At 36.6% G+C, this 22,169-nt stretch overlaps 1 protein-coding gene across 40 annotated transcripts in view; it reads left to right on the forward strand.

Annotated features, from left to right (window-relative positions):
- Positions 1 to 22,169, forward strand: part of CAMK2D (calcium/calmodulin dependent protein kinase II delta) — a 319,411-nt gene that overhangs the window by 198,909 nt on the left and 98,333 nt on the right. For 23 of the 40 annotated variants that reach the window (XM_055274745.2, XM_055274780.2, XM_055274766.2 and 20 more), the window contains exons 5-6: positions 16,211 to 16,276; positions 19,594 to 19,666. In XM_055274745.2, coding sequence (XP_055130720.1) covers positions 16,211 to 16,276; positions 19,594 to 19,666 — 139 coding nt within the window. Of the gene's footprint in view, positions 1 to 16,210; positions 16,277 to 19,593; positions 19,667 to 20,593; positions 20,667 to 22,169 lie in introns of all 40 variants that reach the window. The other 17 variants (XM_055274765.2, XM_055274759.2, XM_055274772.2 and 14 more) reach the window with 1 other exon arrangement.

Raw genomic sequence — 22,169 nt, forward strand, 5'->3', positions numbered from 1 at the left:
AAGATGGAAAGCAACAAGTGTTGGCCAGGATATAGAGAAGTTGGAACTCATGTATGTTGCTGGTGGGAATGTAAAATGGCACAGCAGCTGTGGAAAACAGTTTTGTGATTCCTTGCACAGTTAAACATAGAATTGCCGTATGATCTAGCAATTTAACTTCTCAGTATATACCAAAAAGAATTGAAGGCAGGGACTCAAACAGATACTTACAATGTTTATAGCAGCATTATTCAAAATAGCCAAAAGGTGGAAACAACACAAATGTCCATCAACAGATAAATGCATAAACAAAAATGTAGCCTGTACATACAATGCAATATTACACAGCCTTAAAAATGTAATGAAATTCTGAGACATGCCACAACATGAATGAACCTTGAAAACATTAGGCTAAGAGAAATAAGCTAGACCCAAAAGCATAAATATTGAATGGTTCCACTTATATGAAATAATTAGAATAGGGAAATTCATAGGGAAAGACAGTAGAGTAACAGTTACCAGATGCTGGAGGAGAGGGGGAATGGATAGTTTTGGGGTACAGAGTTCTGCTTGGGATGATCAGGAGTTCTGAAAATGGTCACACAACATTATGGTTAATGCCACTGAATTGCACCCTTAAGAATTTTTTAAGGAGTAAATTTCATGCTGTGTGTATTTTGCCACAATTTTAAAAACATCACTTTTCCATAAAAAAAAATTAGAGACCCCTGACCACACAATGTGGATAGATTTTATTTATAAATCTTATAGTTTAAGTATCAAGCGATTGTTAATTACTTCTCCTAAGTATATAAACCTAATACCCAGTAAAATGATGTCTAGTTATGTGGTTGCAGTATATTAACCAAAGAGGACTCATTGTTTTGAAGCAATAATAATTATAACTAACGTTTATTGGGTACCTAGTGTGTACCTGACAACGTTTATGTTCTTCAACTATTTTAGCTCTTTAATTTTACATCAATACTATTAGATACTTGTTTTAGCCATTTTATAGATGAGGACACTGAAGTTCAGAGAAGTTAAGTTATTCTTCTGAGTCACACAGCTAAATAGCTAAGTATCAAAGACAGTTCTAACATAAGGTAACTAACTTCTATGTTTGTCATTTTAACCAATTTCAAATTTCATCCATGTTTGCTTTGAGATACCTGAAAAATCAGACTATTTTATATAGTTTTATAAGAATTGTAAAGCTTAGAAATGTAAAATTTTATGTGGGGAATCTAAGATTTCCCCCTGTATAACAGGATCATAGATGTCAGATCAAAAGATCTCATTTGGCCGGGTGCAGTGGCTCACACCTGTAATCCCTGCACTTTGGGAGGCTGCGGCAGGCAGATCAGCTGAGGTCAGGAGTTCAAGAGCAGCCTGGTCAATATGATGAAACCCCGTCTCTACTGAAAATACAAAAATTAGCCAGGCTTGGTGGCGGGTGCCTGTAATCCCAGCTACTAGGGAGGCTGAGGCAGGAGAATGGCATGAACCCAGGAGGCAGAAGTTACAGTGAGCCAAGATCGCACCACTGTGCTACAGCCTGGGTGACAAAGCGAGACTCCATCTCAAAAAAAAAAAACAAAAAAAAAGGAAAAGAAAAAAAGATCTCAGTTGTTATGTTTGGGGTCTGAACATGTATAATGTTCACTGCTTGACTCTAGTCTGCTTTTTTGGTTGTTTGATCTCAGTGTTAGTGCGTCTGATTTTTTTTAAGTAATTCAATCATTAGACGTTTATTGCATGCCTGCTATATGCATATACTCTGCCAAGTCCTGGAATACAGTGATGGACAAGACAGAACTGACATTGTAGTATTTGAAGGAGGAGGGGATGGATAATGAGTAAATGAACAAAGAAACCCAGCAAATCATTTTAGTTCTAGTGCTATGAAGAAAACAGGGTGACATTTGTTGAGTAGCTAGGGGCTAATGGCTGATTTAGAGGGTGATCGGGAATGGTTGCTATGATGTTTCAGGAGAAGAACCTAAATGTTGAGAAGATCTGTGAGTAGATATTCCACTCAGTGTGAACAATGGGTACAGCCCTGAGAAAATGTGGCTTCAGTGAGGAGCAGAACAAAGGCCAGTGTGGCATGAAACATCCCAAGTCCTAGGGTGCAAGGATATGAAATAATACATGAGATAGGTGTGGGCCAGAGCTCAAAGGCCTTGTAGGCCAGAAAGAGGAATTTAGATATTATGCTGTGTGTTCTAGGAAGGCGTTGGAAGATTTAAAGATCGGAAATATGAAATAATCCGATTTCATTTTACAAAGCTCTCTCGCTGCATTGTGGCAAGGGATTATAGGAGGGCAGCATGGAAGTGGAGCAAAACGGATATTGGAGGAGTCAAAGAAAAAAAATAACAATGATTTGGGCATAGATGAGCAGTAGAGGAGAAAACCTATGTTTCATCTTCAAAAGGTAAATTGGACTTTTAAAAATGACTGAATTCTACACATATATTGCAAAAGTACAAAGAATTGAACATTCAGAGCTTTAGGAAGATACATGGTTTTTAAAAGAAGGGGATTCCTGCTCTTTGAACTGGACCAGTATTACTAGAGCTGATTCACAGTCAAAAGACACTCTCTTTTGCTACTTTCCATAGTGAAAAAGGGAGAGACGGTTCTTCTCTTCAGCCTTCCCTCTTTAGCATGAAACTGTCCTATTCTTTTTTTTTTTTTTTTTTTTTGAGACAGAGTCTTGCTGTCGCCCAGGCTGGAGTGCAGTGACGCGATCTCAGCTCACTGCAAGCTCCGCCTCCCGGGTTCACGCCATTCTCCTGCCTCAGCCTCCCGAGTAGCTGGGACTGCAGGCGCCCGCCACCGCGCCCAGCTAATTTTTTGTATTTTTAGTAGAGACGGGGTTTCACCGTGGTCTCGATCTCCTGACCTCGTGATCCACCCGCCTCGGCCTCCCAAAGTGCTGGAATTACAGGCGTGAGCCACCATGTCCAGCCTTTTTGTGACTTCTGTGTGAAAGTAACTCTTCTAAGCATTTGGCAGCCAAAATAGAGAGGTATTGTACAGCCCTTTGAATAAGCCCTCTTTAATTTGTTGTAATGGGTAAATTTATAGGATCATGGCCACCCAGCTTCACTTCTAATCACCAACCCCATATCTTGCCTGTTCTCTTTCACAAACCAACACACTGTGGTGCTGGCTGAAAACATTTCTAATCATAGACTTACCTGCAGATGGTGACTATTTGTGGTCTGACAGGAGATTGACCACATCCTGTGGTTAAATGTTATTATTTTTTTCTGAAGACTCTTTGAACTGTCTTAACTGCTTTCATTTGATGTTTCAACTGACTTATCTGTAGTAATAGCCAAGCATTTATGCTTTGAAAATTTGAATTGATATCCTTTATGTGTCACATAGATATCTGTTATATCTGTTGATGTCCTATTACATTTTGTATTTTCCGGGTTTTTTTTTAAATTTAGGGGCCATCATATTCCTCATCTAATATAGGCTCTAATACATGGACAGTTGGTATATACTTGTTAAAAGAAAAAATGTGCAAATGACTAGAAGAATAGGAGTTTTAAATCCTCCTTTTAAAGGAAAATGTTAATAATAAAAAATACCCATAGTTCCACTTCCCTGTTTTAACTGATTTCATATTGCATCTTCCCTTTCACATACTGTTTAATTCAATTAATGTTGATTGAGCTGCTAATATGTCTTAGGCAATGTGTTAGGCTCAGGTTAGGTTCAAGGGACACCAAAAATGAGTAAGACATGGTCCTTGCCTTTCCTTATCTTGTGGTTTAGTAGGAGATATGGGTATATAAGCAGATGGTCTCGGTGTGAAATTTAAATCAAACAAGCACAGTATGCTGTGAAAGCACAGTGGGTGGATTTCAGAGAAGTATTTCTGGAGGAAACTTGGGCTCTTTCTTGAAGAATGTATAAGCTCATGGAAAATTAAATCAAGATTGCCTAGCTAGCTAGGCATTAAAAATGCATGGTGAAATAGGCAACTAACCAAAGTTCAAGGTAATTGGTGTGGAATTAAAAAGAGAGAGCTCAGTAAGAGTGTGCCAGGTTATGGAGGTCCATGCATGTCATGGTAAGGGCCTGAAACTATGTACTCTAGGCCAATCAGTGTTAGCTTTGCAAGGAGGAGGTCACTGATACCTTGAAACTGAGCTTTAAGTGTGTGTATGCAAATGAACCTAGTAAAATTGCTTCAGTATAAAGAACTCTTAATATAGGCAACATTTTATAAATGGAAAAGTAGACATTTAATAGTCACAAATGAGAGTTTAAAAGAAACTAGTTATCTCCATCATGAGTCTCTATTTCATAGATTCTCTAAGGATTTTTTAAATTCTAGGTTAGCTTCCTTCAACACTATCACAGTCGGTAATATTTTTCACTAAGTTCCCCCTCCCCCTTTTCCAAAGCTTCCTACCATTAAAATTTGCTTAAGTGAAACATAAATCTCAACATGAAGTATATTTGGGTGGGATAGGATACTGAGCTGAAGTCGTTTATTTGTACTGTTCTTAACACAGTAGTTGAGTACAGATACACTCCAGACTTGAATAATGTGGCTGAATAGATAGTCTCCAGGTGATCAACTAAAAATAATTGTATTCTGTCATCACTTCTCCTCCCATTGATCCCAAGAAGTGCCTCCAAGAAAATTACCTTTCCTTCTCCAGTATTAGAAATCTGTGGGATAGCACCATCCACCAAACTACCCATTAAACCACTATCTTAGAGTTGGAAACACTGAAACATCCTTGTTTCCTTCTTAGGGTCCAGAAAAATGGTTCAGTACCTTGGCAACAGGCCCTTCCCTATAGAACTAGAGGGAGGGAGTGGGGAAAGAAAATACAGGAAGAACCAAAAGTGAGGATTTTATGACAGACAAAGTGAAAGAAAGCTCTCAATGAAGGAAAACCCACACATTAAATGGCTTTCAGTACCCAGGTCCAGAGTGCCTGGTTTGCATTGTAGTAACTTAACATTTGTCAGTAATCATGACTACAAATGTTGTGTTTATTATGTGTGTAAGGATGCATTTTATTTTGTTTTGTTTTGTTTTGCTTTTGAGATGGAGTTTTGCTTTTGTCACCCAGGCTGGAGTGCAATGGCGTGATCTCGGCTCACTGCAACCTCCACCTCCCAGGTTCAAGCAATTCTCCTGCCTCAGCCTCCTGAGCAGCTGAGATTACAGGCACCCACCACCAGGCCCAGCTAACTTTTGTATTTTTAGTAGAGACGGGGTTTCACCATGTTGGCTAGCCTGGCCTCGAACTCCTGACTGCGTCTGCCTGCCTTGGCCTCCCAAAAGAGCTGGGATTACAGGTGTGAGCCACTGTGCCCGGACAGAATGCATTTTATTTTTAAGTCCACAGCTAAAGATTATCTTGTCGTATTGTTGAATAGTGACAAAGCTACTACTAAGTGTGAATAAAGAGTTTATAATTTTGCAGGCATTCATTAAATTAAATAAAGCCATATATGCCTATAAACCTAATAATCTTTTTTAAAAACAATTTATTGAACCAAACTATTAAACCAAGTTTCAGTAAATTAGTTGCCTAACACTTGCACATAAAAAGCAACAAATATTTTTTGATTCAATGAACAATTGATTGTTAAAATCAAGCACATTTTTCTTACTGAACTGTTACAATTATTAAAAATGGAAGCAATGTAAGGCTGTATAGATCTTTATAGGCAGCAGTTAAGTATAAATCTGTTGCTCCTTCTTTCGTATGTTAGCCTGAAAAACAAAAAAGCATGCACTTAGAGATCACATGGGGAAATTTTATAATTTAGATGATTCGACAGATGATAAGCTGTCTCAAATCCCTTTAAGAAAATGGTGTACTATAAGTAACACACAAATACATGAATAAGTGAATAATTTTTAAATTGACAATAATTAGAATGATCTAGACTTACCTCAGTCTCTGTATTCTAAATAGGCATTGTGCTAAGAAAATGAGTATAAATAAGATTTTAGATAATTACTTAACACAATAATTTGCATGTGGCATGCCTCTGCTTGGCTGTTTCTTAATGGAGCTCTGGCAGAATTTATAATTTGTAAAGGAGTCAAATAAGACTTTATCATCTTTTACTTAAAAGAAATGTATTTTCATTTCCTTAGAAAAATATTCCATAATTTAGAAATATGGCTATTCAGACTAGACTCTTTTCAAATTAAATTGAATTATGCAGCTTTACAGTGATGCTTTTTTTTTTAACTCATTGAACATTTTATATCCAGTAAAAAGTCAGCTAAAATTACTAGAGCAAATCAGGCTTTTCTTTAACGCTTACTAAGTGGGCATGTATGCTTGTGTGTACACGTGTATGCAGGCACACGTACAATAAACCATTCAGTAATATTCCAGAGACCCAACTATAGTGCCAGTAAAAAATAAGAAATCTGTTGTCTGATGATATGTGTAGTACTTGGCAACAGAACACGTAAGCTGAAGCATGAAGAACTTGTGAGGATGAATGTTAAACCTAGAAACAATTACTAAGTCACTTAGCTATTGACAAAATCAAAAGATTGGGAATAAAACCGGCAATAACTCTTGATATTTTTTTAAAAAATGATATTACTATCTAGACATCCCTTCAGAAAGCATCGTTTCTGTTAAGCCTGTGTGGAGATTAATCTGGCTTTATCTTTTTAAAAATGTCTAGATTGACTTAAGCCTTTATTCAGATAAATGGGAAAATTTTATGTAACTAGAAACGAGCTACTAGTTTTCATTTGTAAAAGCACAGTCACTAGAGTATACCAAAAAGAATGTTGAGCACATTTGGGAAAAGGTAGCTTTTGTAAGCCTTTTTGTTTGTTTTTAAGAGACAGGGTCTAGCACTGTCTCCCAGGCTGGAGTGCAGTGGTGTGATCGTAGCTCACTACAACCTCTACCCTCTGGGCTCTAGCAATCCTTCTCCCTAAGCCTCTTGAGTAGCTGAGATTACAGGCATGCTCAGGCATGTCCAGCTAATTTTTAAATTTTTTATAGATACGGGGTCTCACTATGTTGCCCAGACTGAATTCCTGGACTCAAGTGATCCTCCTGCCTTGGCCTCCCCAAATGCCGAGGTTACAAGCCTGAGCCACCACACCTATCTTGTAAGTCACTGTAGGAATAAAGTATATCCTGAATATTGTGAGGAATGAGAGGAAAGTTAGAGATCAAATAAGGGGAAATTGAGATTCCTGTTTCCAACTCCTTGGTTCCTTTTTTCTTTCCTCTTTCCAGTTGAACTCCTCTTTCTTCCTAGGTGTTCATGTCTCACATTTCTTCCTGGCCAACTCTTCCTCATTTATGTACAGTCCTCCTTGGATAGCACCTCCTCTATGAAAGTTGCTCTGACCCACAGAAGGAATTCATTATTCTCTCCTCTCTTTTCCCTTAGCCTTTATGAGACTATTATTTCCTCTTCATTTTTTGCTTATCCTTTGTATGGAGTAACTTCCTGAATCTATATAGCAGTGGTGTGGAGCCCTCTAGGAAGCATAGGAAATAGGGGAAATAGCAAAAATTCTTCGTAAACTGCAATAAGTGACAAGATGCAGCAAGACTCCCAGCCTTCCTGGCTGGCATGGGGCACTGATTGGTGTAATGTTCCAGTGTGGATGTTACTGTGTATTCATCAGTGAGTCTACATAGATAGAGTCCACATATGTCCCATTTGTGCTAATTCTTCTTCTTTTCATCATGCCAAAAAGGTAAGTATTGGGTGAAACTTTTTTACTTACAAGTATACATATTTCCTCTGTAAATGGGACAATTCCTGAGTCTAGGATTTGCTAGGTCTTAAGGATTGTGGCTACAAAAATAGACCTATGCTTTAGTTAAAGCATGTTCCACAGGAACATAATTTTTTATTTATGTTTCTATTTTCTCCACTAGACTAGATGCTTGATAGAACTTACAACTTGATTCTTTATATTCTTGTCCATTAGCATGGGCAAAGCTCACACATATTATGAATACAGTTGAGTAATATTTGTAGAATTAGTATATAAATGACACTGTTTAATGACAAAGTTTAACTCTCCATGAAGTTATTTGTATTTTCAGGAAAAAAAAAATGCTGTGAGAACAAATGAGTCGCCCACTGGAGAACTTGGTAGGGAATGTCCTGGTATCCTCAAAACAAGAAGGACCATTTAAATAGCTTGCAGCCACCTGTAGCTTGAGCCCTTCCTTTGTAAGCATCTACACACTCACAGGGATCAACAGTAACAGTATCTCCTCTCCAGCAGAGGATCTGTTGGTCTTCTGAGTATTGAAGACTGATAGATGATAGAATCTCTTCTTGTCTGACATCTTTGAAACCCCCAATATTCCAGAACCTGGAAAACCTGTTGTCGTATAGGGGCATATCAACAAATCAGTAGCTTCACTCATCTGTCACCTCTATTTCAGGATTATTTCTGGAGTATTGATGATTAGAAATATGTTAGAATCTGAACTTTGGGGCATAAATTCACCCATTATCTACAGTAGCTTTCCTGCTTTCATAACATGATCTACACATTTTGTCACTAAATAAATGCTCATTTTTCTGATGACCAAAGCTAACTTTTAGATGAATTACTGATATACAGAAACGATTTCATCCCAATTAACATGTGAAACACAATTTAACTGTGATGATGTTTTCAGTCAAAGGCAGTTGCCTTGGCATTAACAGTGAAATCTGACGTGCACAGGAAGGTTCAGCCTAACCCTGGCAGGATTCCTAGGCTGTTTCAATGCATGTGACATTAATAATATGTAGCTTATCAGGTAATGATGCTCGGTTAGTAACATTCTTCAGCGGGTCAATGGCAGATATTTTTTTAAGTAATTATAATTTTTCTCTAAGGATTACCCAAGCATAGTAAATAACAAAATATGAACAAAAAAATGTGATAATACAAGAGATTTTTAAATGGCAATGATTGTAACATATAGATAAATAAAAATAATCATGTCCATATTATATTGTTTGAAACTTAGTCTAGTGAATGTCAAGAGATAGCATAGGTAGGTATTGAGATTTTAATTTATCTGATAGGCTTACTGAATTCCAATAGTTAATACATAATTCCTCTGTGTATTCAAATAGTTTCTAATTAGATGGACTTCTCTATTCTTTTAAAATATATTTTGTAAATATGCTTGTTATCTTTAGAATATCTGTGGTGCTTGTAAAACCATATACAGTGATTTCTTTCATTTGTTTTTTTTTAATGCACAATAGAGTATATAGGTCAGTTATCTTTTGAAATGCCTGACATGTTAGAAATCTTCCATTTACCTCTTTAAATGAATATTTGATTTTATTATTTATTTATTTTTGAGACAGGGTCTCGCTCTGTCATCTAGGCTGGAGTGCAGTGGCATGATCATGGCTCTCTGCAGCCTCAACCGCGCAGGCTCAAGCGATCCTCCCACTTCGGCTTCCTGGGTAGCTGGGACTACAGGTTCATACCACCCCATCTGGCATGCTCTCACTATGTTACCTAGGCTGTTCTTGAACTCCTAGGCTCAAGCAGTCCTCCCATCTCAGCCTCCCAAAGTGCAGGGAGTATAGGCGTGAGCCACCACACCCAGCAAAATCAGTATTTTATAAGCGAAATTACATATATATACACACATAACATAGTAGTATATGTGTGTGTGTATGTATGTATTACAGTTGTTCCTCGCTATCCACAGAAGATTGATTCAAGGACCCGCTCAGATGACAAAATCTGCAGATACTGAAGTCCCTGATATAAAATGGCATAATACTGTATTTGCCTATAACCTATGCACATCCTTCTGTATACTTGTTTATTTTTGAATACTGTATTTTTGATCCTCAGTTGGTTGAATCTGCCAATGTCAAATCCTCATATACAGAGGGCCAACTGTATATATAATTTAATGATAGCAAATTACTAAAAATATTGGGGCCATAATAAAAATTATTGATAGCAAATTACTAAAAATATTGGGGCCAATAAAGATTAGTGACTTTGAGAATTAAAAACACTTACTATACATATATGAAAATTAACTCTTAAAAATGTGACTTGGTTATTCAGTTAGCTTGGATAGATGAAGCAGAAAGTTAAATGGTGATTATGAAAACTGAATTTTTGATATGTGGTTTAACTACATTGTGAGTTACATGAGTGTGTTATTTCTCCTTTTGTCTCACTACTTTAATGGGAGATTATTGTTGCCCAACTCCGGGTCTATTGTGTAACCAACTCTTTTCAGCCAGATTCCTCACCTCCAAAAGAGTGTCTTGCATCTTTGGGTCTGGGCCCAGGTTCAACTCCAAGAACTGTACATCTCAGGGACCAAAGGTTATGCTTGGCAGGGAAGCCTAATGTCCCAACAGGGCACTCACTAATCTATCTGAGTAGGCTATTAGTATTTTTCTGTTTTTAAAATTTGTTTTATATATGCACAGGTACTCTGGTATCAGCTGTTGTGTTTTCCAGAGAGTTGAGTGCATTATTATATCAACTCATCCATGCTCATAATATACGTATATGTGCCCAGTGGAATTTTGGGGAGCTAAGGGTAGGACTGGTGCAAAACTATGCAGTTACAAATTATAGGCTTCTGAAGAGGTAATCTGACTCAGTAAACCAGCCTTAAATCAAAAAAGATAAGTACTATGGTAAGACGTAAGAGCTAATCTCCAAAACACAGCTTGCACAGCCCTGAATTCATTATTAAGATTTCCATAAGGACATAGAAAGGATGCTATAAATGACTGTCACCTCACAGACACTGCAGAAAGACCACTTACTTTCAAATTTGACATTCTCCTTCTCCATGAGTGTTCTTGGGAATTCCTGGAAGAGAGACAAGCATGTGAAAAGGCCCTAGGGCAGGAAGGAGCTTGCTATGCTTGAGGAACTGGAGGAAGGCCATCACAACTAGAGCAAGACAGAGAGGGCCTCAATTGGAAGATAGGTGGGATACAAATTAAGTGGAGACATGAAGGTCATGTCAGGAGTTGGCCTGAAAAATCAGCGTACAGCCGTTGAAGAGCTTCATGCAGACATGTGACAAAATTGGATGTACATTTAAAGCTATTGTGTGGAGAGTTGACGCGGGGGCTGGGGGGCAAGATAGGAAATGGGGCCCATTAGGAGTTATTGCATGGTACATGTGAGAGATAGCAGAGACTTAGGCTGGTGACATTGTAGTGGAGATAGAAGTCTTGATTCAAGTCCTGTTTTGGAGATATAATCAGCAAGATTTAGTTAGAGATCAGTACCTACATAATAGAAAAAGTGGTTGGGCCTCTTCACCCTCAGGTACTAGCTCAAATAACAGGTCAAACCAGAAAATCGTGAAGTGGTGCTTATAGTTTCATTCCCCCATTGAATTATTTAATCACTTATTCACTCAGAAAACATTTATTAAGCTCTTTCTGTGGGCCAGGCATTGTGTAAGGTGCTGAAGAGACAATGTCCCATTATCAGTCATGTGCTCTGCCTGACAGACCCTTACACCAGTGGTTGGCTTGATTTACTTTATATCTTAGAACATGGTGCTAAGGAGACCCACATTTTTCATTGTATCCCCATAGACTTTGTTCATTAGACACGTGGTTCCCTTCAGGGGTCTTTAGGGAGCCCCTGGGGTAACTAGAAATGGATGGAGTTGGCACACTGGTTGGCACGCTGACAAGGTAGTGCTGCCACACCTAGAACAGGGCCTGGTGCTGACAGTCTTGCCATATACAGGACAGCTGCACACTTGTAATGTAGAATCATCCAGCCAAGACACCCAGTAACACTCCTACTAATGAGCCCTGATCAGCTTCACACTGACCAGTGACTACTCTCCTGCCCTCACCAGTAGTCAAACTGTCTGACTTTAATCAATGATTAAAGGGCACATAAGTGGGAATTCTTTATGTCCGTATCCTTCCCAGTCTTTTTGCCTGATCCTTTGGGCTATTCCGAGCCCCTTGTCTTACCCTTCTCTGCTCCCCAAATTGTGTCCAAGGGGCAAGCTAACAGGGCAGCACAGACAAGAAAAAAACTAGTCCTTTTCCTTTCTTTTGTGTGTGTTCTTGGGAAATGACCTTAATCTCCATTACTTTCGTTTCCTTGTCTGTAAAACAGAAATAGCACCAGTATCTACTTCATAGGGTTGCTGTGTTACAATCTCTAGAGCACTTAGAACAGCGCTTAGTCTTGGCACATTTTCTTAGTCTTTTGGGCTGCTTAACAGAATACCATGGCTTGGGTGGCTTGAACAACAGACATTTCTCACAGTCCTGAAGGCTGGAAGTCTGAGATCAGCGTGCCAACGTGGTCTGCTTCTGGCAAGGGCTCTTTCCTGGATTGCAGGCTACTGACTTTTTCTTACATCTCTACATGGAGAAAAGAGAGGAAAGAGCTCTCTGGAGTCCCTTTGGTAACGACCCCAAATGAGGGCTCCACCCTCATGACCTCATTACCTCCCACAGGCCCCGCCTCCTAATATCAGCACGTTGGGGGTTAGGATTTTAACCTATTAATTGGGGGTGGGGTGCACAGATATCCAGGTAGCTGCACACACAATAAGCACCCAATGAATATTTGTTGTTATTGTTATTGTTCAACAAGTGGAAGACAGTGCATTGGATGACCATGCAGGTGATACGGATGAATGTGTCACCATTATAACTTCTGCCTTCATCACTAAATAAAGACATACCAATTGCTTAAATGCAAGGCAGCACAAGATATGTTTTTTTGACAAATAAAAATCTGATGGTGGTGATTCTTCGCTTAACTGCTTAATGAACCTCTGTTACCACTGCTCAGAGGCTTGGATTTCAGGTCTGGCAATCTCATCTCACTAGGTTTGTTCTTCAGCTTTAAGTTAATTTCCCAGGGGAAATTCCTCCTTTTTCCAGGAGTTAGTCCCAGTCCTACCTTAGCAAGATTGCCTCCTACTTGTGCATTAACTAGGTGCCTCTCTTGGTTCCTGTTTTCCATCAACTCCAACCTGAAGTTCCTGGCTTTCCCCCACCACCTTGAGCACTGCTTTTAATCTCCAAGTCAGTGCTATTCCTTGGGTTAATGTGGCACCATTTTGTTTTTTAAATCCCAGTCTTTGACCCTACTTGCTGCTCAGCCTCATGGTCAAAGATCTATTACTGATGAAATTTTACAAATATTGTATTCTGGATGAAACTAATTTTGACCATTTCTGATGTGAATTGCAAACTGTACACTAGAAACAAAAGAACAGTTTATTGTACAGGGTAATAATACAGTGTGAATCAACATCACTATAAATAACAATAACACAGATATTAATCTTTCTGATATGTAGTCTCATTTTTTCATGTTCTAGAGTTATCTTTTTTTTTTCCTTGTGAGCCCTAATGTTCTAGAGATTCATAGATGGTAATTAATGCTTCAAATTTATAATTGATATCCTTCATATCATAGTAGAACTCTGACATCAATTTATTCACAAAATCTCTAATTTATTAACAATCTATTCATGAGACTGATTTAATTTGGGCATTATATGAAATTTCACACAGCACAGTAAAAATTTTCAAAAATATGTAATAACTATGGCTTAATTTTGTGTTCTATTTAACAATAATGTGAGTATAGAAATATGTTAAAGTTAGAAAATTCAGTAGCTTCTCTTCAAGACACTGAATTCTATTATAACTGATATTTTTTCCTTTTCAGACATTTATCATACATATAGAAGAAATGATAAAATGGTTTCATTTGTGTAAAGATATGTTTAAATAATGGGAAGAATGAATGCTGGGAGAGAGAATGTTGTCAGACATAGTTAACTATATAATCTAAAACTCAACATGAAACTCTACACCCCTCAAATTTGTCTAAAGCTATTATGATTTATTGAAAACTACCAGAATGCTAGTCCCCCTTACTTTCAAATATTCTCCTTTAAATATGAACCCCTTAGGAAATAAAACCTATTGCTGTATATAGCTAAACTTTGGTATGCGTATGATTTTTTTTAAGCTCATGTAAAGTTCAGATATACAGTAAATGAAATGGATAGCATGATTCTCTAACTGGGTTAATTCATTTAATCATTACTTCAAGAGTCATTAATTAAGCAGATATGTATTAATGCTAGGTTAGATGCTAACATAACAAAGATCAGTAAGTTGAAAGCCCAGTGATCCAGGATCTGGTATTTTTCATAGGCCAAATAACATGTTTAAGGAGCCTATAAATAGCAGCAATTTTATTAATGTCAGTAGACTTTGATCAATGTTTATTAAACATTTTAACAATCCAAAATTGTCTTTAATGTATGTAGGTTTTCTAGGTACTTGTGGTCAAAAACAAGGATAACTATGAGTATATATTATATCTATAATACATTAGTCACATTCAAGGGAAGAAATCTCACAAAATTGTTATCGCTATACAGGCAACTGTAGATTGTTGAAAGTGTTTTTTGTCTGATTATTTTGCATTGTAATTTATGTAAGGTACATTGTGTGATTGCCTTATTATAGATTCTAATTAGAATAAATAGCTATGCTATTAAATGGAATTATGTACATGTAACCATGATTTTTAGAACATGCCTATATGAAGATTTATATGATAATTTTAGGTAAACATTTTATATGTAAAAATAATAGAATTGGAAATAATGATGGACGTTAAAGGACTTTGAAGTATCCAGAATGCGATTAAGAGAGGCAGAAGTTGCATAAATGTTCCGACATATTTATAAGTTTTAGTATCCCATCTTTTCCTTTTGGAAAGGAGAATAAGGGAGAGAATACTAACTGGTGACTAACATGCTATCTGTTGATGATGTTTCAGAACTTAATAAAGCAAAAAAGCAAACAAGCGAACAAAAAGAAAAACTAATTTAGCATCCTTTTATCTCACTCTATAGTGTTCATACATGAAGCTCTATACCTCTACTTGATGCTTTTCCAAATGACTCATGCCTTCTAATGGAAAGACTGGCAGTCTCATTATTGGAAATCTGCACTGTGGAGTGGTTGAGGGCATGAGTTGTGGAGTGGATGGCCTGCCTGTGTCACTAAAGGCTGTGTGATCTTGGGCAAGTTACTTAACTTCTCTGGGCCTCCATTTTCTCATCAATAAACTGGGAGGGGAATTGCTCAGCGGGCAATTGTGAGGATTTATAGGTTAATATAACGCTTAGTACACTGTGTGGTTTATTGTAAAAACTCAGCAAATGTTAGCTCTTACAAGGTTAAACCCCAAATATGAAATGTCCTTTTAAAATAAAGCCCGATCATAGCAGAGGAAGAAATGGTTGATAAATGAGAAAATGCTCTACCTCACTAATAACCGAGAAATTCATATTAACTTTTCCACAATTGAATAGGTATTCTTTATTTATTAATAATAACTATTATTAGTAATGATTTGGGTGTGTGAGCACCTTCACAATTTTGGGGGTGCAAACATTTTGGAAGGTGATTTGCCCTGTCTGCTCTACAAAATTTTAAATGTGGGTACTTTCACCCAGTAATTTTACTTGTAAGAATTTCTCTTGTAGAAATACCCTCTAATATGCACATACATGTGTGTGCACGCATGTATGTACACATATGCATATCTCTATTCATTGCTATGTTACGTTAAATTAGGGGAAAATGCTTCTGATATGACATGGTGCCCATAATTTAATGTAAAATGACAAATACAATTAGCTTAATTATTTACATATAGTATATGATCCCACTTTTGTGGGAAAAAACATCTATTTTTATGTGTGTGTTTTCAAGGGGAAAAATGTATGTTTAAGGATGCACACACGCAAAAATAGCAAAAGGATACATGGAAGGATACAGCCTGCAAACTCATACTCAATAGCTATGATGTGTATCATCTCCTTTTGTTCAGAAAATGTTTCTAAACTGTGCCAAAATTTTGTCAGATATCATTAATATTTGAAAAATTGAAATGAAAACCATTTTCTGCAAAAGATATTGCCTACTATATTTATGGCATACAGATAATTGTGACCTCATGTGTCTAATGATAGACAAATAAAAAAGATTAAAACGTTTAGTGTAGTATGGATTTGACTTATGAACACTCTCATGTTTTAAAATGTTTTGATTTTTTAAAAATCATCCAAGAAAAACATCTATATGAACACATTTGCAAATCTATTGATGCTTATTTTTTTCTTCTTTTTAAATGTGATTATCTTTTTTATCTTCCCAGAGTTACTGGAGGTGAACTGTTTGAAGACATAGTGGCAAGAGAATACTACAGTGAAGCTGATGCCAGGTAAGTGACTTGCGCTGGGCAAGATACAAGACTCAACATTCAAATAATACTTTTTCAGTATATTTCTTTACAAATGCATGTTTGTACAAACACAGGTTTTAAGGATCTCCGGGATGATTCTTAGAAAAAAAAAAAAAACTTTATGAATCTGGTCTATATTTTTATCTAGTATCTGTAGTTAGATTACATATTTTATCAAAAACAACAAGGAAAAACAAACCAAAACACCCCACCTAATTGGAATGACTTCTGCTAAAGCAATATATTTTTTAGTGAAAGTCAGAGATCAAAGATTGAAATCCTCTAATCCCTAGATAGATTCTAGGTTGCCCAGTGGTAGCCAGTAGTCACATGTGGCTATTGCAATTTCAATTAATTAAAATTAAATTAAATTAAAAATTTATTTAATTTGGTCAGTTGGTCTAACCACGTAGTTGGTCTAGCCAACTGCCTAGTAGCCACAAGTGTCTAGTAGCTACCAATTGGCCAGACCAGATATAGAACATTTTCCTCATCACAGAAAGTTCTACTGAACAATGAATATCTAATCAGAAAACAGAAACAGCCTGAAAAAAGTCTCAGTGGTCTCTTTAAGGAACTATTATTAGCTAATTAACTCTTTGGAAATTTCATTAAAACCCTTGAACCTCTGAGTTGAAAAATATTTATTCAGGCATTTAAGAGAGTTCAAGAGTAATTTTTCAATCTTGTTAATTGGCAAAATCTTTACAAAAGTTTAAAAAAGGCTAAGTTTTTGGTCTAATTTGCAACTTCCTAGGCTATCCAAGGCAACATTTTTGGAGTGGAGTAACATTAACCACTTGCTTAGATGTTACTTAGATTGCATGGTGTAAATTTTCCTGTGTACTTTTATATATTCTGTAACTGTCATTTATTTTTAAAAATCTGATCAAGAGTGATTGGCTCATTATTAGCAACGTAAATGAGATGTTTGGGAGCAGAGATTGACTCTGCTCCCATTCTCCAATGCCGTCAGAGTTTCCCAAGGATTGCTAATCCCATTGTAGCCTGACCCTCAACAGATGTCCAGCTGATATTAAGGTTCCCAGCCCCTCCTTGCCCTCAGAGGCACACTTCTAAGTTTCTAATTTTTCTTCTTGGTTTAATGCACTGTTTATGGCACTTTGTGAATCTATCTGTACATGACTACACTCTAATTTTTAATGGAATTTTTATGGCCAAAGTCAAATAGAAAATTCTGTGTAATTTATACTATGATGAGTGAATCATCACTTGCTCTGTTTACGCCAAATCCCCACATTAGGGTCCTGAAAGGGGCCTGGGGAACCTCTGGAAGTAGCTATTTGGCCACTTGCCAAGAAGCAGTAATCCTTTTAATCAAGGTACTAAACTAGGGAATTTCATTTATTTCATCCTTCAAAGTTATGTTAAACAGGCTGTTACTTGGTTTGAAAAATACTGGTTGAAATTGAAATAGAGACTATTTTTACTGCTAAAGAGCTCTAAGATATTTTTTATGAAAGCTCTCGGACAAAATCAAAGAGAAGAAATATTCCCTTCTAACTACAAGCATAAAGAGGCTATTTCTCAGTCAGATGTGGTGGCCCACTCCTATAATCCCAGAACTCTGGGAGGCCGAGGTGGGAGGATTTCTTGAGCCCGGGAGTTTGAGTCCAGCCTGGGCAATATAGTGAAACCCTGTCTCTACTGAAAATACAAAACTTAGCCAGGTGTGGCAGCATGCACCTGTAGTCACAGATAATCAGGAGGCTGAGGCAGGACAATCACTTGAACCTGGGAGGTGGAGGCTGCAGAGGTCGTGCCACTGCACTCCAGCCTGGGCGACAGAGTGAGACCCTGTCTCAGAAGACGTTATTTGATTGTCAAAACATTGTAAAAATTTTTTACTAGTTCTCAAAAATTTAAGAATTGAATCCATTCTCACTAGTAAAAAAAATGGTGAAGTCCATTTAGTATGTATTATTGTTTACTTCTTTATCTTCTGTTATTCCCAAGATTCAATAATTTATGCTTGTTGTTTGAAAACAGTAAGAGAAATATTCCTAAAGAGTAGTGCAAAGTGAACATTATTGTAAAAGAAAAAAGATTCCTATGGTTTAAAAATAATGACCAATACTCAAATAAACAATGTAGTCAACAGCAATGAATGTGAGACGCTTTTAGTGGTATTGTTAATAAGAGAGCTAGAAAAATCATAGTCATGATCAATTTTTAAAATATTTACATTGTAATAAATCAGATGGTGATTACTTCTTTAAATTCAAGATTTTTCTTTAGAATAATATTATTTTATACATTAAGTGGTTGAAAATGTCCTTATTAAAATGTTTGCTTCATCTTTCAATGAATAAATGTAGTTCAGGATGTACTTGCATTTGAATTGCACAGTGAACTTATACAAAATTCATCAGTGTGATATGTTCTACATTATTATATGTCAGATGACAGCTCACAGGACCTTATAGGTGCCAAACAAGGATTTCTCCTCTCTAATTAGCAGTCCTGTTTGATATCAGTGAAACTTTAATAAGAATAGCATAAAATGTGCATTTTGATATAGTATGAAGCAAAAGTTTTTCTTCACTGAAGTGTATGGAAATGGGTTTAACAATTACCAGTGCTCCAGGGGATTGTAAATTTGTATTTATTTATTCTTTGAAAGCTCCCTAGCTCTTCCCCAAAGTATTCTTACACTAAAGAGGGGTTTATTTTATTTATGAGTTTACTTTAAATTCTCCCTTTATTGTTGGAGACTTGCATTTGTTTTCCTGTTATATACTTTACAAAAAGCAACGCTTCTAAGGCGAAATGGTAAATGTGTCCCTCCATTTTTTTTGACCCTTGTTTCACTTGCCACTTCATCTGTGTTTACCCTCTTGTTTCAACACCTGTTTAATTGTGACCTCAGATTTTAAACAGTTTAGATGTGTATAAGAAATACCTGGAAATTTTATATCTCTGAAGAATTTTCCCAGAACATTATGGGAATTCTTTATAAATTTTTCTTTCTGAATAAGGAGATTTTACCTTCTTATACATATTATTTAATTTGTACACTTACAATGAAAACAACACAACTCAAATTGTTTTGTCTGAACATGTCACAAAGTCTGTGTTGGATGTCATTTTTGTTAGTACCAAAATCAGCTTTATTCAGCTTTATTTGATTCCAATGTAAAGCTAAAAAGAAAGTGAAGAAATATAATTTTTGTTTGTTTGTTTGTTTCATTGGGACTTTCATTTTATTTCATATTCAATGTGATTATGTGCCTTTAAAATGTTCTCCCTTCCATTCTGCCCTTGTATCTTTGCAGTCATTGTATACAGCAGATTCTAGAAAGTGTAAATCATTGTCACCTAAATGGCATAGTTCACAGGGACCTGAAGGTCAGTATATGAAGTCCATAAATCTGAATCAAAGCAGTTTTATTTTTTTTCTGGGAAAAGGGCAGAGGGTGGGTATTTAAAATGGTTCCCTTGCCTTTCCCAACTTGTTTCTAAAATGAGTAAATGATGAAATGATAATGCATGATGCCTCTTCCAGTTTGCTCATCTACAGGCTAAATATACATCATAGCAGAAAGGGAAGCATACTAAAGAATACAACCTGTTAAGTTTCCAAGCAGTAAACTACCTACCAAAAGGGGTTGAGGGGCAGGCTTTCTTGAATTGCCCAGCATTTGCCTGGAGATAAACTTGGCCTGTGATGTATGTCCGCCTGTAGATTTTAAACACCACTTCTGTTCTGAGACCATGGGTTGCTGTAGCAGAACAACTGGTTACGCATTGCTCCATTTGAGTCTGATGAACCCTTAGGCAAGAGATAATAATTGCCAGCTAAATTGAAGCACACGAAGTTAATGATTTATCAAAAATTCATTAGGTATCTTAATTTAACCTTAATGGTGCCCTGACTGTTAATGTGTCAGCTTTTAGAACAATACTGGAAAAATGGGAGAGAAAAGGGAAACAATTTATGTGATGGGGTGGAGGCGGGACACAACAGCTATAAAGATTATATTTGTGTTCCAGTTTATTTCCTGGGAGAATTTATAACCAGGAAATGATCTCTTGAATGACATGAAGTATTTTCAAAATGGGTTTTTCTAGAACAAATGGACTCACATCTGGCAAGATCTGATTGTTCTGAGGTAGTAGTCACTCTACTTGAGCAATATGTTTACATGGCTGAAGGTGGTACAATACAACCCCAGTTGTCTGCTAGCTCTGCGCTTTAACCCAGTCTCTCTGAGGGTATACAGACAGTGAGTGTAAGCTTGGAACTAACACACGCCCCCTGGTGTTTGCATGCAGTCATTGCATTCAGCAGATCCTGGAGGCTGTGCTACACTGCCATCAGATGGGCGTGGTCCATCGGGACCTGAAGGTGAGTAATGCGGTTGGAGAAGATAAACCACCACACAGTCCCTAATGACTGTTCAGCTGCAATTATGCCTGTAAAGGCAAAAATATGAGCAATGAAGTTGTGTGGACTTATTCCAGCACGTTACTCAGAAACTTTCCCTCACCACAATCTCGCTTATTTCATCTCTAACACACACTTGAGACGTACAAATCTTGATTTATCCAGATAGAAATAACTTCCCAACATTAACAATAAATAGGATGCTATATTTCTTTCCTTGTAAGGATGGATATAGCATTAATGTGACTTCCAGTAGGGCTTGATGATCTCTTCTTCACTCTAAATTTGTTCTGTGTACATTGATCAAACATTTTATATTCATGTGATATATACCCAATATTATGTAAATACTTAGTAAAATTATAAAGTATGTAGAGATAAAGTTATTAGGTGAAGTTTTAGCCTAAATGATTATGTGCTAAAGAACCCCGTTTTGAATTCTGACATTCTCTTTCCCTTAACATTAGTCCTAGGAATTCTGAGGACACTGAGGCCTCTTAGTTTTTTATTTATTTATATTCCTAAAGACCAAGATACTAGTGTCTTCTAAAACTACAGATGTAAAGAAAGCAAAACAAATTTAATCATCAAATAATATTTATGTAGCAAATATATATGGATATCCCTATATACGTATTCTCATTTGAATGCTTACTGATACCCTTAAGACTTCACTCAGCTTCTGATACCCTTGAGGACAGAGAATTTTTAGATCATTTAGAAATGAAATAGCTCACAAGGGGAGTACTTTTTCATTAATTTTCTGTCTCCATTTCCCAGCACTCTAGTTTTACCTGTGGAATTTCAGAAAAATAGTGAAGCCTAGAAATTGAAAAGAAAAACTACTGGATGAGTAAAATAGTAAATGTGAGCACTGTGTAGTTTTGACTCTTTCGAACTCAGCATTTTCTAGGCATTAGGACAAAGGTGGCAAAGGATAATTTAGAATGTCTAAAACTGTGTGTGTTTAGTGAGAGGACCTAGACTTATTTCTCACATGCAGACTTTTCTGGTTATAAAAAAATTATAAATCCATATTTCTAGTCACTTAATGTTCTAGAAGACTGTATCTCTAAACCAATTACATCAAGATGTGATTTATAAGCAAAACATTGCCTTAGTTTTCTGCAATCTTTTGATTTCATTTAATTCTGAGAGTTTTAAATATCAAAAGCAAAGGTATGGTTAAGGGCATTTTCTTCTGAAGAGCCAAGATGGGACTGTATATCTGCTAACACTTACCAAATGTACCCATTAGTATAAAGCAAAAACTGTGTGTTTCTTTGAAAATTCATGTATTTTACAGTTACCTTAAAAATTCTTTACTGGCCATTTACAGACAGAGCCCCTTTTGCTACCTTTCAGAACCCACAGCACTACTTTCCTTTTAAGTGAACATATATGAACATGCACATCATTTGTGCAATTTTTTTCAGATACTTCTATAAATTTATTATGTGAAAC

This window comes from Symphalangus syndactylus, chromosome 4, assembly GCF_028878055.3.
Source record: "Symphalangus syndactylus isolate Jambi chromosome 4, NHGRI_mSymSyn1-v2.1_pri, whole genome shotgun sequence".
Lineage (NCBI taxonomy): Eukaryota > Metazoa > Chordata > Mammalia > Primates > Hylobatidae > Symphalangus > Symphalangus syndactylus.